Source organism: Mchenga conophoros, linkage group LG15 (genome assembly GCF_057382185.1).
Source record: "Mchenga conophoros isolate Kocher_MC1m ecotype Shallow Benthic linkage group LG15, M_conophoros_male_GT1.1, whole genome shotgun sequence".
NCBI lineage: Eukaryota > Metazoa > Chordata > Actinopteri > Cichliformes > Cichlidae > Mchenga > Mchenga conophoros.
Window position 1 is genome coordinate 16848969 of NC_140540.1, and position 17776 is coordinate 16866744.

At 40.3% G+C, this 17776-nt stretch overlaps 1 protein-coding gene across 2 annotated transcripts in view; it reads right to left on the reverse strand.

The window, feature by feature from the left end:
• The window catches only part of sipa1l1 (signal-induced proliferation-associated 1 like 1), a 95624-nt gene that overhangs the window by 14762 nt on the left and 63086 nt on the right, over nt 1-17776 (reverse strand). For both annotated transcript variants that reach the window (XM_085246249.1, XM_085246250.1), the window contains exons 5-15: nt 17473-17695; nt 16944-17074; nt 14044-14232; nt 13148-13322; nt 11827-11930; nt 11324-11481; nt 4263-4842; nt 2234-2332; nt 1159-1334; nt 591-878; nt 15-164 (exon numbers count right to left, since the gene is read on the reverse strand). In XM_085246249.1, the coding sequence (XP_085102375.1) occupies nt 15-164; nt 591-878; nt 1159-1334; nt 2234-2332; nt 4263-4842; nt 11324-11481; nt 11827-11930; nt 13148-13322; nt 14044-14232; nt 16944-17074; nt 17473-17695 (2273 nt within the window). The remainder of the gene's footprint in view (nt 1-14; nt 165-590; nt 879-1158; nt 1335-2233; nt 2333-4262; nt 4843-11323; nt 11482-11826; nt 11931-13147; nt 13323-14043; nt 14233-16943; nt 17075-17472; nt 17696-17776) is intronic.

The window sequence follows — 17776 nt, forward strand, 5'->3', positions numbered from 1 at the left end:
ATATTCTTCCTTACTGCTCAGGCATGGACTTCTGTCTCCAGTGAGCAGAGCTCCCAGAGGCGTCGCTGGAACAGGACAGGTTGCTGGGAGAGCTGCGGTTATGAGGGGAACGGCCTAGCGCCAAAGATGAGGCCAGGCTATAGCTCTCACTGCCTGGAGACATCCTGGTGTAGGACAGAGAAACAGTAAGAATTTATCCGCTCATGAAAACATGAAGGTTTTTGGTTTTTTAAGCCAAAAGACTATAAAAGTTCAATTTTCAAAGTTCAGGAAAATTTCGATGGATTTTTATTTTGTCCCAAACAATCAATATGGGGGGAAAAAAAGTCTACTTCTGAAGCGCAGAAGCGCTCATTATACGTAAAAATGTTTTATTTTCAGCAAAGGTTAAAAAATAAATAAATAAATAAAACCTATTACCCAGGAAAATATGGACTGTAATACAACTGATCAGTTAAACAGCTGGAGGATTCTGGCTTTCGCAGCACATATTTTCCAGTTTGCTCTCTCTTTAGCAAACCTTTCCCAGTCTCCTTCAACATAATACGGTTTTTCAATCATACATACTTAAAGAGCCAACAAGCTCTAACCTCTTGGTGTCTAGAGGTCGTCCATCGCTGCTAACGCTCCGCGGGATGACACCACCCCTCTCCAGCCTCTCGGCTGACAGCGTCTTTCCCACTGAGCTACCGAGGCTGATGGCTCGGTTGGGTGTGTGGGGCTGTGGCGAGGCAGTCAGAGATTGCTGAGGGCTGCTTGATGTCCTCTGCCACTTGTTATTGTTGCTGCGGAAGGGGAATTTGTACTCAAAGGAACCGCTGTCGCTGCTGCTGCCCTTGTACTCTGACACAGGCACCCGATAGAGCTCTGAACAGCCCCTGTGGAGGGAAAGAAAAGAAGTTTAGTTCACATGTGTCTGTGTGGAAGAAGGGCTTGCATATTGCATAACCCATATTGAAAAGGGTTGGCATAACATTCAGGACTTAGGACAACAATATTGGTCACCTCTGGCTCCAAAGACACAAAATTTGAGGGCCAAAACACCAAACTCAAGGTTTCAAGTTTGGACACAAACCAACATGTGACATCAAAGTGGCTACATGCAACTTCTATGAAAAGTCTATGACACACACATAATTTTCTTTCTTTTCCACTTACCTGCGTGGAGTGGCGTCATCATGTGGCGGGATGATAACAACGCGCACTGTCACCGAAGTCCGCAAGAGGTCAATCATCTGCTCGTGGGTCAGAGTTGCAACAGCAACCTTGCAGATTTCCACCAAACGACTTCCCTGCCGCAGTCCTGCCTGCCAAGCGTAGCCGTATGGCTCCACCTAAAAATAAAGTTACAAAAAGTAAAAATGCCAGAATATTTTCTTCATCTTCAGTAATCCCTGATTTTGACCTCCTGCAGGGGAATCTTTGCAGATCCTTTGATATTGTTGCCCGCATTTATGCCTGTGTGCTCATGTCTCAGTGTTTTATATGCAGCCTTAGCTGACAGAAAAGAAAAATAGAATGCTGGGATTTTTTTCCTTTTGTGGGTACCCACTTTTTTTCTCTCTCTCTTGCACACTCCCTCATATCCATCCCAATAGTTTCAGCAATCTCATTCCAGGAAATTGCTGTTATTTCTGAATCATTATATTGATGCTATGATTATGAGGTGATGATTGCTATTATTTCACTCATAAAACAAAAACTGCATCGGAGAAGTAAGCAGAAATGCACAAGAGGAATCGATGATGCTGAACAGGCCAGTCACAGTAGTTGTGGGCTGTATCAATTCCATGTGTAGTTAGATTTTTGGGGAGGTGCACGTCGGGTTACACAGTATATTACAGCGTATATATCACGCTAAAGAATTTATTTTTTAAATAAAGCATAAAAACTGAACAACTTGGTGTTTCATACTGCTGGACAAGCACATCTGTGTGCATTAAACTATTAAATTATACAACATCGCTTTGGTAAAATACTCATTGTCACTAAAAATAAAGGTGTATTTGAATCTCAAGTTGTCTGAGAAAGGAAATGTGTGCAAACATCTGTTGCATGACAACAACAAGTTGCTATGTTGGGATGCAAATCATCTCCCTGGGGCTGCTTCATCACCAGCAAACATTTTACGCCTACAAATTAGGAGCTTCTCAAACCGCGCATAAGCAAGTGTTCTCCCCGAAAGCGCTTCACAGTTCTCAGACACACATTTTCATTGTGAATGGACAAGTACCTCAGCTACGATGCCTTCGTAGTTCACGTGGAAGCCGAGCTGTCCCAGGCCATTTCGACGAAGCGTCATCTCTGATGTCTCACAGCCTTTAGTCAGGAACTGGATATAGAGAAGGGCAGAGAGGTGCACAAAGTGGATGTGAGCCATTAAAGGACAGGGACGACTGGAGGACAGAAGCTAAAGCAAAGAACCAAACATCCCCCGGGGTGTATTTTGGTTCAACATAAATAAGTCATTATTTGGAAAAAGCTTTGCAGGATATTTGAAATACTCGAATAATGGACTTCCACTTAAGAAGCAGTTTTAAACAACCTGCGTGATCCTTAGGATGTTTATTTGCATGAATAAAAACAAGCATTCATATATACAAACTTGTTAAACAACAAGAATAAAAGCAGGTTTGTCTCCTGCTGTATGAGAACAACTGGGTAAACTTCTGGGTCACTGTTTTCATTTGGCGGTGAAGAACTAAAATCAGTTACGGAAAAGTGAAAATACAAGAGTTTGGATCCCATAATACTCTAAAGGTCAACTAATAAGTTGATAAAATATGTGGTAATACTAATCCTTATTCCCAACAAACTTATCCTGTTGTGGTCAGTCACAGCCCTTCTGTTGATGTGCCTGGTGGCTTCAGGGTGCCTCTCAGTTCTCTATCTGAACAGCGTATTAGCAAAAATCTCTGCAGAAGTCAAACTTCCCAAGAAAGTGTGAATAAATCATGATGCAGACTGGCACCTGACAGGAATTGTTATTTTGCCCTCTGATGTTTCTGAACGTGTGTGTGGGAGAGGAAGCGAGCACAAGAAAAAAAAAAAGGGGGGGGGGGAGAAGGAAAAATAGAAAACAAGAAGAAGAAAAAATAGGGGGATAGGAGAAAGAGAGAGGGAGACAAAGAGAGGGAGAGTAGAAGAGATTGGCTCCAAAAAGCAGCTGGCCCGAGGCCACTTCCCTTCCACGGTCTGGCACTGAGGTAGTCCAAGCGATTGAAGATTAAAGACAGATGCATAAAATGCAACATGTGATCAGCTTCTGAGTCCCGAGCCAAGTAACGAAGTGCAAGTGTTCAAATATGTTTGTATGCATGTGTGCAAATGAAAGATGTCAAATTCAACCCAGGCTACAGAAACACATCACATATGTTCGCATGCAAACACACACACACACAGTTTTAAGGCAGATAGAGGCTGAGGAAATGAATGTATTCTAAAGCATTGATGATTACATAAGAAAACACCTTTTTTTCCTCCGACCAGTTTCCATGGAAACAGCTAAGGACGAACTAGCATCACTTCACTGTATGTGTAGGTGTATGAGCCATTAAGGAGTATTTGTCCAGTGGTGTTTCTGAAACTCCCTCAATAAGCAGAGACCAGTAATGAGACAGCAGCATGTGGATGCAGAAATGTTGTCATTCTGGCAGACTGACAGCCGACACTGAATAGTAAGCGAGACTGTGAGTGGGCCAGGTAACTGATCAATGGCAGCCAGCGGCGTTTTTTTCCATTGGTTGGGTTTCTCAGTACAGTTCTACTATTAATATGAATAAATAATTCTGCCATCTTCAGGACTTCCAACAAACACAAAGAGCGTGGTTAACATTGCAAGCATGAGCGGTGTCCAAAAGGGACACAACAATATTTGTCTTGACGTTCGAAAAACAAATCGCAGTTTATCTTGGCGCATAAACCAATTAACCTAATTTAATTTAGAATACGTAGCTCTTGGGCATGAGAGCAGAGGGCAGAAGACGGAAAAAATTGTTAATGGATGACTCATTGTGAAAGGGTAACAAACAAATACTTGTTCATTACCACTGAGAGGAAGGTTGAAAACCTAATTATATTTTCAGCTATCATTTATAATAATAATGATGTCGGCTTCCTTCTTGGCCAGGTCACTCATGAAAATAAAAGTTATTTTTAATTTCAATAAAATCCAGAACACAGACTGCAACTCCCTCCATCGACTGTTGTTTATACCAACAAGCACCATTCTTATGTGTATTGTATTTTGTGTGTGTTCTAACCTCTAGACGTTTGACCACCTCTTTGAAGTCTTCTGTATTATTACTGATACTCCTCAGAGACACGCTTTCACCCCGCTCGTAGAAAATCTTCAAAGACGCGGGGCTGCTAAGCGTCCAGCCAATCACATCCTTAGTGGCACAGTTAAACACCACAGCCTTGGCCTCCTGGTCCAACAGGATTAAAAAGTCGTTGGAAATGGCCAGCAGGGCCTCCATTTCTCCTCCACTCCCATGATCCTCAGCATGGACTGGCCAAGTCACCGCCCCAAGACTGCGCAGCTCTGCTCCTTCATATGGCCGGGTCTTCTCTTTCTTTTTGTGGGCAAGCGAGATGAAAGGGAACTTCCCAGAGGGGTCAATCGGGGTGTTGGTGGTGTGCCGCTCAGCCAGGTCGCGCAGATACTCCTGCCGCGTTCGGGTGGCCATGGCTCGGAACTTGTGTGATTTGTGGGCAGCATTTTCCGCATTGATGACCTTGGCCAGCAGGAAGTCCCGGAACACCGATGACTTGGGGAACGTCACACCCTCTGGGATAGGGGGGCCGAAAGAGGGTACGTCTTTGGAGCGGGTGACAGCCACACTACAACAATGGGAGAAGAAAAGAACAGATAAAAAAAATAAAAAATAAAACTCCAGGCCAAGAACTGGGCCAATTTAGAGTCTGTGTTTTATTCAGACATCAGATTATTTTACTTTAAATGAAAACAATATGTCCCATGAAAAGCTTGAACTCTTTGCCATTTTAGACTAGTCAGATTTAAAAGCAACAAACTGCAACAAAGCTATCTCTCTTTCATTTGTTGTTGTGATGTTGAAATGGAGAAGTTTAGAGTAAAGCTATAAAAGCAGAAATGTATAATTTCTTTATTCCTTTTGTTTAGTTTCTTATTATTGATACACTTTAGTGTCCTTACAGGCCATTTTAAAATGATTTTTATAGTTTTTATAGAATTTTGTGACTTCTTATCGGGTTGTCGAGTCACCTGTGAAATACTGAATGCCTCTAACCTGCATGAAAGGTGTAAATAAAACCTCATTTCAATCAAGGAGCTGTGTGATTGCGTTTTTTCCCTACACCTCCTCCCCCCTCCTTCCTTCCTCCTTTCATTAAGTCCCTGGAATGGCCATCTGAGGATACTTGCTCTCTCTGGTATGTCAGGAACTCAGCTGAGCAGCCATGAAAAGCAAGGAAAGATGGGGAGGATGAGGGGAGACTGCTATTTTAAATCTGCTGTCCAAAGCCACAGAAAACACAGTGTGAGACACAAAAGGAATATGTGGCTAAGAAAGGAAGAAAAGAAGTCTGTGCAGGGAAAACATCAGGAAATTATTGCATACTGGCGAAAGTTTTAAAAACTATTTTTAAAATGTCTGAGAGTGAAACAGTTCTCTAAACAGTCTACAGAGCTCTGTGGCTGCACGCTGGCCACCTGTCCTCGTCTCAACCTCTTCATAACCAAATGTGCTCAATCACAGGTGATAATTGCCAGCTGACAAGAGTAGCTGTAGAAATGGGAGCTCTCATCCCACACACACTTCCCCGCTGACATGCGTCAACATACATGCTGACACCAGGATTAATAGCTTTGTCTAATTAGCGATACCTGTGCCATCCACATCTTTCTAAACATACCTCAGAGGCACCCTATCTTCATGGGTGACATGGGGTGTTCAATTAACCTAACCATCATATTGTTGACACCTCATCTCCCATGTTTGCAACATGGAAAGGTGGGCCCTGAGGTAAGAGAAGAAGCATTGTTTTCTAGACAGAATTGCCTTTGAGAATGAACACAAGCTATTATTGTGCAAGGCTGGCAAGTGCATCCTGGGAATACTCACAGGAATTCCAGTGCCATTTTTCTACAAATAGGGACGGGGCCTTTATCTGCCTCAAGTGCAGAAGAGAAAAGTCCCTCGTATGAGAAAGAGTGAATTAGAAATAATTAAATGTTACTACTTAATTCAACATATTTTAGCAGACATATCATCTGTGCCAAAAAGGAGATCACCATCAGCGCATCAACCCAGCATGCCCACGTTGTCACAGCTTCTCTAATCTAACTTGAAGGTCAACCACACCCTGCCCATCAACAGAGAGCATGTTTTTAATTCAATACAGGTATTAATAAAAACAAAAAACAAAAAACCCAGAGTAAATAAAAATGTCTCCATTTCCTTCCTGCCATTTGTGCTGAAATCAACAAGGAGAAGGAAAGCAGGTAGCGTGTACATGCGTAGGTGTCAGGGCATGCAAACGTGTTAACATCAAAGACCCTTCTGCTGTTAGCGGTTTAGCAGTTTTCACTCTTTTAACTGTGTATATTTTCAATATGGCCCTTACAATGGAGGGAAAATTACATCACACTGTTAGTTCACAGCTTGACTTGTTTAACATGATCACAGGATTTTTTTCCACATTTATTTAAAAAAAACAAAAACAAACAAAACAAAACAAAAAACGAATAAATGGCTCTGACTAAAGACATAATTCCCCTGTAATTAAACGGAATTTAAATTATTTTATTTGAAATTACAATATTTATATATTTACCTACAACTACTTTGAAGGTAGGCAGATTAGAAAAAGGGGTTAATGAGCAAAATAATTATACTCTAAGCAAATAAAATGTTGCATTAATAATTTCTTTTGAGTAGTGTTTAATTTCATGGTAATGTTGAAAATGTGTTGTAATTTTTGGAGCGCACGTATTATGGAGTGGATTAATATTGCTTTTTTCACATCTTTATTTAATATTCATTATGTCAATAAGTATGTTGGATATTCTATTATTCAAGCTTTATTTTTATTTTACCAACATAAATGTGATAAGAAATGTTATCCCCTTTACCAACTTAAAAATAAATAAATGCCATTAAAATCTGCAAACCTGTGTGACCTTATAATGACAGCACCCTTTAAAAATCACTGTTTTAAACTGTTCAAACAAGTGCACAGTGTCTCTTTCCCTGTAAAATACCTGGAAGTTAGGGAAAGTTTAGCCACTACTGTCCACAGCACACACTCCAAAAAGTACAGTGCACTTGCAATGTAAGCTGGGAAAATACTATTCATTTTGCCACAAAGTTACCAAGAAATTACATAGTTACTTACTTATGGACTTTCATGAAATTACCTACAAAATAATTTATGTGTCCTTTCCTGCAATATGCCGAAGGTTATTAAATAAACTTAGTTACATGTAAATACTTACATTTATTTACAGACAACTTAAATTAATTTAAAGTATAATACGACTTGTTACCTCCCATTCTACTGTGTACACCTTTAAGTATTTGTAGGTAAATTTAACTACATGTAATTTGAAATAAAATTCCATTAATTTAAATTTAATTAATTTAAGTTCTTTTTAAAATAACATCTTAAAAAAATATATATTGTGTCCAGTTAAAATTAGAAGTCTTCCTAATTCTGATGTCTCTCTATTGAAGGATTAAAATAAACATAAAGTGAAGCAGTAAAGAGTTTAAGATATAAAGTGGCATTACATGAAAGTATTTTGCCCTGTAGCATCCTTATTAAAACTGTTACTAGCATATAATCCAACTCTGAAAAAAATAATAACATCAAATCTGATGAGAGACTGGCAGCAGCATAGCTCTATTAGCCAGGGCTTCTGTCGATAACAAATGAACCATGCCGGGTATTTGAGAGTGGGGTAGCTAAAGTGATTATACGATGGGAGAACAAATGGTTACAATAAAATGTGACCTTTTATTCTTATTCTTCTCCATCACTACAGCATCACTCAATGCATTATATTGGAGCTCTAAAAGCACTTGTACTGATCTCAAACACCTGTGAGTCAGTCAACCAAAGACCTGTGACTCATGCAGGACAGAGGAAAGTGATGGCGAGAGGTAGGTAGAGGTATGAAAGCAAGAGGAAAAGACTGAAAGAGCATTAAGAAATAATGAATGTGGAGGGGGGGGGATAAGGAGAAGGAACGAGAAAAGCAAGTGAGGAAGACAGAGAGGAAAAGGAGTGTTGGGGAATTGCTGCACTGTGAGGCTGCTATGTGATCTCTATGGCAGGAGGTTTGGTAAAAGAAATGAAAGAGCACATTCCTGTGGCTTTCACTGATTTGTGGTCTTATAAATATCCAATGTGTGGGCAGTTCTGCTCTTCCAGTATCTATGACCTGCTGCCCACTGAGCCAGGCCAAGAAAAAGAACATGTCAATACCTGATGGAGTGCGAGATTGTGAGAGTGTGGATATGGGGAAGGTATACATTATGTTTTTGTCTACTTTAGGCAACTAATATTCAAAGCAAGGACTATTTTTGTTATCTAAAAGTTTTGAGGTTTTGTTTATGTAGTGACTTTTTAGCTAAGAGCCATGCAAAGAGTTTAAAAGAATTCAAATTTGTGGGGATAAAACCTTTTTGAGAAATTCTAACCGTTTTATGCGTTTTATGAAAACCTTTTTTCGCATTCCAAAGCCATTACATCACAATGTGATTGGTCAGCTGCAATTTCCAACAGTCCAGGATGGCAACATTATGCTGACGCAAGAACAACATTGTTAAGGTGCAGATGAATTTACCATTGAAGAGGAAATAAGTAACCACACTAGTAGTTTCCAAATGGAGTGCTGAGACATATTGAAGAGCCATTCAGGCAGCTCCTGCATGTGTGACATATCAAAGTTTACGCTCGACTGTGAGGATGAAAACAAAAGCTGCGTGTTGTGGAATGAATCATTTTATTGTGTCGATCATAACACAACTACGGACCACCACCTAAAGACGAGAGGAAACAATATCTAACAGGAAACTATCTGATGGCTGCCAGCCTCATGGCTCCAGCTGTGGCATGAATGTCAACAGCCTCAGTGAGCGTGCAACATCTGTCAGGAGAAGATGATGCACTTGAGAAACTGTGCCTTCTTCAAAGGGTGAATCAAAATGCGCCGTTACAAACATTCAGTCCGCTCATTGGACAGATGTGTCTGGGGCGGGAGCAACAAAAGTAAATACAGGAAGAAGGTGTTTTGTTCTGGACTATTGGAGAACACGAGCAGTCACCCATCCATGCTGACTGTTACACATCTATAGTAACTTACCGCATCCCAGAATGCAAAGCATATGTGGCTACGGGAAGTTTTTAGCTCAAACTCGCAACGTCAGATCACGTTCAAACTGTGGTGTGAAAACAAGTATCAGGATTTCTGTTATGTGCACACATAATACTGGTCAAGCCCCATCAGTTATGTGCCTTAAGTCTTATTCCTTAGAAGCAAGATATTAAAAAAAACGAGGGGTGATTCAAGATTTTTGCACTGTACTGTAAATACACTTGTGCCCACTTGACCTCCAGTGAGGACGCATCATTTCTCTGCAGCTGTATTTTACAGAGGCTTTCAGCCTTGAAGACATCTGTAGATTTCTGCATTATTTTTTTTCACAGAGTGAACTCAAATTACCTAATTTCTTGATTACAGTGAAAATGCCAGTAGAATCCTTTAAAGGAAATCCTCCATCAGTTTTCAGTTACGCGTACAGTATCGCTTTCGGCAGCACTCTAATGCCTTTAGCTCATACACTAGGTCTTATAACAAACTCAGTTTGGGTTGCAGCCATCAAAATATCATTATTTGAGAGTAGCCTATTTTGTATTAACACGCAATTACATTTAACTGTACAAGATACTAGCAGCATTAGAGCAGTGAACAGAAAACACATCCTGGTTTACATTAAATGGGGTTACACACTATTTTATTGTACTTTGCTCTATTCATATCAAACAAAAGAAATTGTTTTTTTACACTTCCACTAAGAGCAGACATTGAGCGAGCAGAATAGTTATGTTTTGATCTCTAAATGCTTGAAAGCAGGTGCAAGGCCAGGTGAACCCAGAATTTTCCCACTTTCAAAATGACAAATTGAACAGAACAGTGAAGTAGTTCAATACCAAGTGTGTATGCCCCCGTCTTCATAAACCTTAAGAAAACAAACCAAAGCTTCAAAGCATTTAGGTCACCTTTGCTTAATAGCTTATGACTCAGTCAATTTCCTGTGGTGACTATGAATCATAATTTATTTTTGAAAGCTGATGTTTCACCTTTATATGGTGTGCAGAAAACTCCTTTACACTTCAAAAAACTTAACTTGCGTTTGTGAGTCGCATAAGGCACATGTCAATAGTACTTGCTCTTCTTCTATTCAATTCATTATTGGCTGCTTTGTGTTTGTGTGGTGCTGTTGTTTAGTAGTGAAGTAGCCCCATGGGGGACAATTAAGTCCTCACACAATGTGCTCTGACAGCAATTAAAACAGCCATTAGTGGAAGAGGGAGGCAGAGTCCTAGAGAGCAAGATAAGAGAGAATGACAGAAAACGAGATAAAAAGACAGAGCCAGGAATGAGCTAAATGAAATGCCCTTCAAATCTGAACAGCGCTGAACACGAAAGACTGCAAAGGCAGAATATAAATAATTACTTAAAAGTTATTTCAGACTTGTACATTGTATTTAATATTACACCCTCTCACAGCGGGGAAATAAATCGCGAGTCGTAGAGAGGGCTCTCAACACTCTCGGCCTACTCCATGATGAAACTGCAAAGGCAACGAGAGCCGTACAACAATCTGAGCAGAAGGATGAGAGCATTATTGTTTTTGCTGTGATGAAAAGTGAATCATAAATCACATGCAAGTCCTCAAATGCAGTATTTTTCCAGACATTTTGAAAAGGCAGGTAAAGCACTGGCCTTAGATAACCTCTAATGTAATGAAAAGACATAGAAGGGAATGTTCCAACTGACCTCTACAGCCCTTATTTTTTAGTTCAGTGTGTAGTTTTTCAACTCACCTTCCTTAACTATCACATTTTGACACTGTATTACTTTGAATAATGCCAGTCTGGACGTAACCTCTCCAGGTTCAAGTAGACTGATTCTCTTTGACTTGACCAAGTCTACATTACAGCATCAAACCGGTTATTTTTGCACTGTTTAGGCTTCAAATGGGGCACAGGTTGAAAAGTAGTATGCAGCATTTTATTTACACGCAGTTTATTCTGGTGTACTCTTGAATCTCACCTGTAGGAGGTGTTTTCGGAGCAAGGGTTATGCGCTCGCACAATCACAAAGACGTGCTGAAAGTGTGAGCGGATGTTTTTAGGAGTGAAGGGGAGCGCCCCGGGTTCCTGGAACACAATCGTGACGATATCGTTCCCAATATGTCGCTTCCGCAGCAACTGGAAAACATTTTCAAAGAGAGAAGCTAAAGTTAAAACATAATTAAGTAGACATCTAGAGGAAAAAACAACAACACTTGAGCCACTGTTGTTTCGGCCTTTAAGGGTCGCCACAGTGAATTATCTGCCTCTATCTGACACCATCCTCTAGCATCCTCCTCTGTCTTACCAAACCTCTGCATGTCCTCCTTGACTACATCTATATACACAAAGAACAGGATCATGTTAACTCTAAAAATGTGCATAGCATGGATTACTACTTTCTCTAATGAAAAGCCACAACTTGCTGGTGGATCCAAAGGTATTTTAGTGTATCCAAGCTCTGAGCCCTGTAAATTAACATACCTGTTGCTTATTGTTGGGTGTGTATGGCAGCATGGTGGATACGTGGAACATGATCTCATAATCCTTGTAAGTAGTATACAACGAGTGGGTGCCAGTTGAGTCAGCTGAGAAGGAGAAAACTGCACGTAAATGTCTCATACTTCAGGAAAATACACCATGACAGGTTTGTTCAAGTACCCTAAAACTTTCTTCCCGCATGCTTGTCTCTACTATATGCTGTTCAGACGGCCCTAAAACACGCTCACTTCTTTACAGTCAGGGAGCCACTGCACTACCTCACTAGGCTGTTGATGTTTTCCATTTAGAGAGCCAAACAGTCACAAGGTATTTAAAGGCCGTACTTAAACAGCTACATTACCTCAATTAATTACACGCATTCATTAAGGAGGGCGTTGCATGGCTGTATTTAATTTGCTAGAGGCTACACATCCTGCAAAAATTGATTGGGGCAGTTTTTGTCTCACAGGGTATTGGGCAATGGCTTAGTTCATGCAGGGATAATATGGATAACATAATATCATACACAGGCTTGGAAATGTCACAGAGGTAGCAAAAATAAAGTGGACATCAATTCTGTTTGGAACAAACACAGGTGGTCTGGCAAAGGAGAAGGGCACAACCACAGAGGATCAATATCAGTGTCCAAAAGAAAATACAGTAATCTGAAACTAAAGGCCATCTGTCAAATGTCTGAAGAAACATCTGAGGAAACTTAAGAATCGGTGAACGAAGACAAGGAAGTGAGGGGGATTTAATGGGACTGGAGTTGAAAACGGGGGGAACAGGATCAGAAATTTTTAAAACATGTATTCCATCTGCTCATAATTAAATGTTTTGAAAACTGCAAGAAATTTAGGTGCCAAAGGCAAGGAAATTAAATCAAGTTAAATGCTATAATAACTTACAACCTCAACAATTAATTTCACTTCTTACATTACATACCTTCATCCTAATAAAAAGTGTAATAAACATTTTATAAGGAAACAATGTATTTAGTACTGGTGCAGTACCAGTCCTTTAACATGTGAATGAGATCTAATGTGATTATCGCAATGCAAGTTGAGGCACTGAACCCATGTGTGTATACACATAATCTAAAAGACTCCGACGACCCCCTGCATGCTCCAATCCATCAAATACTTGCTGGGCAACTGAACTCAGCACTTTTTGATCAATATGAATGTCTATTTCGTGCGTGCCAATTTACTAATTTACTACCTGCTGTGCTGGATTAGACAGGATCAATGTCAGCGTAAGATCAAATATAAAGGTTCCCTCACACCCTCACTGGCACTTCGCAGTTTTTTGCAAATGTACATACTCTTTGTGTCCAGCTGAGCTCGATACTTGGTGAAGCCTTTAAGACGAACCCTCTCGCCCAGCAGATGGAGGAACTCCTCTAGTGCAGGCCCAGCCGCTTCGTTGTTGTACATCTCCTCTTCGCTACTCTGACCCGCCATGCAGTACATCACCCCCACCTTTCGCTGAAAGCTCAGCTGCGGAGAGAACAAACATTATTCCAATGAAAAGGGGAGAAACAAATGGAGATTACTGTGTGGAAGTCATGTCAGAGTAACCATGTTGACATTTGAGGCAGGACTCATGTTGACATTTTAAGAATAACCGTGGGTTGTTCTGTAGTGATTTTGTGCCATTTTCCTAAGAAATCATGTTGACATTTTCAGAGGATTCAGCTTCTGATAACTGCATCAGCTTTTGAGTGTATGTATGTGTATGTATATATATATATATATATATAATTTTTTTAAGGGTTATGTTGTGTGTGCATGCATCGACACAGCATGCATATAAACAGTTTCTTCAGATAAATTCCACATAACGGTCTTTGGGAGTAAATAAAGAGATACAGCAAAAATAAATAAAAAGAATTTAGTTCAACAATGATACATCCCCTTCACAGAAAAACACCCACACACTAAAAAAATTCATGAAATGCCAAATGACAATCGTTTGCTTTGCATAGTCAATAGTACAGGTTACCAGCTGCAAAAGTTCTTTGGCTCAAAGACCGATCGAATGCATGCACGAAAGGATCGCACTCTATTCAGCGGATGCCATGTCTGCATGACACTGTCTTTTCACTAAATGGAAAGCAGTAATCAAATGTGCTCAATCAAAGGAATTAATCAAGCAGATTCATCCGGCCCATCATAACCCACAATCAAACCTCAAGACGTGCTCGCTGCATCTCCTTACCCCCTGCTCGTCCAGCTTCATCAGCTGCTCAGTGACCTTGGGTGTGTTGAGTGCCAGGCGTAAGCAGTGAACATTGAGCTCAGGCACGAGGTACTCCAGCACTTCTTTGAGGGGCAGGCCTCGACCTAGACCATGCTTGGACGTCGAAGGTACAGCATCTTCCAGGATGGAACCGCGCAGAGTATTCAGCTAGAGACCACCCATAATGCAGGAAAAGAACAACAAAAACACAATTGCAGGGGTCAAAGCCATTATGATTTTCACTTAAAAGAACAACAACAACAACAACAAAAAAAACAAAACAAAAAAACCCTAATACTCCATCCATCAATCTTCTTCCACTTATCCAGTTCACGGTTGTTGGAGCCTATTCTAGCCGATCAATGTCAGTATCGAATCAAACCATCAAAAATATCAAGATTTCTATTTTAACTTACTTAAAAAGGAAAAATGGAGTTTAACATGGTTCTAATACGGCGCACGAAACTCACAGAAGCATGAGTTTATAGCTGTTGCTAATTTCTAACCCTTGCTTTTAAATTCAATTACATAAAAGCACAATGCACTATAAATAGAAAACTACAATATGGCACAACCATTTGTTAATATTTAAGAAAGAAACAAGCTTTATTGGTCAGATACATGATCACATAGAGTACAACATGCAGTGAAATGTGTCGTGTCCGAGCTGTGAACAGGCTGCAGGCGTAGCCGCACCATTCCAGGGCTTGGTGTTTGGCATGGGGGGGCCTAGCCAGGACCTTTACTGGATACTGGAAGGGAATCGAACTTGCTACTTCCGCTCCAAAGGGGTGTGGTCTTACCGTAACACTATCCAGCTTAACTATTTGGTCACAGTTTTAGCAACCCTTTCACTTCTCCTGCTGATGGTGCAGATTAAATCATTTTCATGCTTTGTGCAGTTTTACACTACTTCCACAGCTAATGGAGATTTGATTGGTCTATTGGTATTCATCACAGAATATTCAATGATTGAAATGAAATTCACTTTGATTTGGCTAAAACTGAATTGATTTCCACTTATCCCTCAATATGGGAGCATATTAACCTCTTTAGGTATCATATTTAAATATATCAAGTTAAAATGTGAAAGCTTTAATGCGCAGCATTTATGTTAGAAATTAAATGCATAGCGGGAAAATATGTAATATCGAGACACTGTTTGACTGCAATTCTATCTCTGTGCCAAAAGACTGTGCTTTGTGTTTTTCATAGCTCTCCATAACCTGCTCGTCTTGAAGCAGGCAGCACTCAAGCAAGAGATTAAAAAAAAGAAAAAAAGAAGAAGAGTTAAATAAAGAACACCTAGGTTCAAAGAGAAAGCTGATAGTTTTAATCTTTTGCTTATCCAGCCTGTTAATGCAAATAAACTTGCTTCATAGCACACCCGTCAGATCGAGTCCAGATTAGTTGCTGGTTAGATAATTCTTCTCTTGGCTCTTCCTTCCTGCTCCACGCAGAGTGTTTGTTCTTTGTAACAGGCAACAAAACAACAACATGACTAGCTATCCAGCCCTCTGTAGAATACTAGTAACTCTATTTTGGGAAAACTGGAAGGAAGCCTGTGATGAGGCCTTAATCTATGCAATTAAATTCAGTTTAGGATCACACATGAAATTAATCTTTTTCCACAAAATCTAAAAACAGATATTTTTTCCCACTCTCTGTTGGTACAGGGAAAGCAAAATGCAGAAAAGTGTCTGGCTAAGGGAGAAAATAAAATAAATAAATAAATAAAATAAATAGAGTGGAGATTTTGCTGCTGTAGCTTTCAGTGTGAATACTAAGGCTTCGGGGTAAAAAAAGCTCAACGAGGACATCCATGAATAAATCAGGAAGACTGTTGAAAGTCCAGAATCTGAATATCTACTATCAACTAACAGCTGTTAGTCAGTAGTGGTCCCATGCCACTTGTGTGTTTTTGCCTTCACGTGGTGTTTGGAAAGTCCAGAATTGCTGCCAGCGCACTCAGTACTAAACAAACCAAAGAAGAAAAGCACTTTAAACTTATCATGGGCAGTATTAAAAGGACAGTCATCCTCTTTGGTCCCTGGACTTTTGTCTTCAACATTAGTGCAACCCACTCACTCCCACGCAGGCACACAAATATATCTAAACCTGTGAAGCTCCCTGCTCTGAAAATAGCAATTAGAGAAGAGACTGAGAGGCAAGAGAAGGAAAGAAAAATAGAGGAAAACATAGCACAGTAGGTCGTGCGTCATCCCAAGAGATTGCAAGGGCTATTACTCATGGCATGCTTTAATAGAAAAGCAATGCTTTACCTTCTTCACTCAAATACCCCAGGTGCTATTTTAGTGTTGTTGAGCTGCAAAATGGCACAGCTCAGCCCTTCAAAGATGAAGGCTGACAAAGATGGTGGGTGGGTGTTCAGCTCAGCGAATAAGGACGTGCATCTATGGTTCTACTGTGTCTACTGATGGCAACAAGGGCTAGAGGGATTCACGAAAAAGTTGAGAATTTGGACTAAACAAATGGGAGGAAACTATAAAGATCAAATGGGCAGTAATTTAAGGTGGTATCAAGGAGCGGAGGCGGTAGCATCCTGAGCTGTATGCGACAGCCTTGAGCTGAAGCTTTTATAATGTCTCCCCCCAAATGACTTCATCAATAAGCAGGGAGCAGTTCTTATATGTCAACTCCTACACAGTTTGAACTCATAAAAGCATTTCAGGAAGATCACTCAGGAGAGCATACTAAATACTGACAGATATATTCACATGAACTTTCACAGTGGGAATAGCTAGAAAAGCTACAAGCTTACCCTGGTGAATGAAAACATAATTAAAAAATAATAATTATATAACAAAATCGTGAACACGTCAGACAGATGGCACACTATTTGTCAGAATGTATGTTACCTCACTCGTTCTGAAAATGACCCTGTAGTTGTACTGCTGTCCATGGTCTTTGTGTTCCTCCAGCTTCTCCCTTCTCAGACTCACCGCCACAGGGCCCAGATTCTCATCTACCCCCAGGTAATTCCAGTGCTCTAAGGGTGAAAAGTATTGGGATTTCAGATGCAGACATAAATTGATGACAGAGGACAGGAGAGATAAAACTACAGAAAGGAAGAAAACCTGAGCAATTATTCCACTATGTGTATTGCAGCTGAGTTATATCAACTATTAAAACTTTACAGAACGTTCGCAACATTACTAATGACTCTTTGCTGGTTCCCAGGTTTTCTCACGTGTAATGCAGAATGAAGTACAACTTCTGCACCTTGTCTAATTAGTGTCTAAAACACTACAAATTGTATTTTTTCTGCCAATACAGTCCACAGCATTTGCTCTAAGACTAGAAACGTTCAGTAAGACAAATTGAAAAGCACCCACTAAAGTTTAAGAACTACAAATCAAAAAAGCCCAAACTATCCAATTTTCTCACCTCTGAGATAAAAGTACTTTCGGTAGTAATAGGCACCAAGGTCAACATGTTCCACAATGTATCGTTTGGACCTGTCGGCATGTTGACTAGGCCCGTCCTTGGAAGCCTCCAACACAGCCACACCTGCATTGGTAAAATGGGTAGTGAGGGTGGCATCCAAAGGGCCTTCTTCTGTACTGCCAGAGGAATTGCTTGAGCTCCCACCGCTTCCTATGCTTCCCTGCTGGAAGATTAATAAAAAGGAAAGGTAAAGCCAGCAAGCTGTAAACCATCTTTACATCTTAAATATGCAGAAATCTGAGCG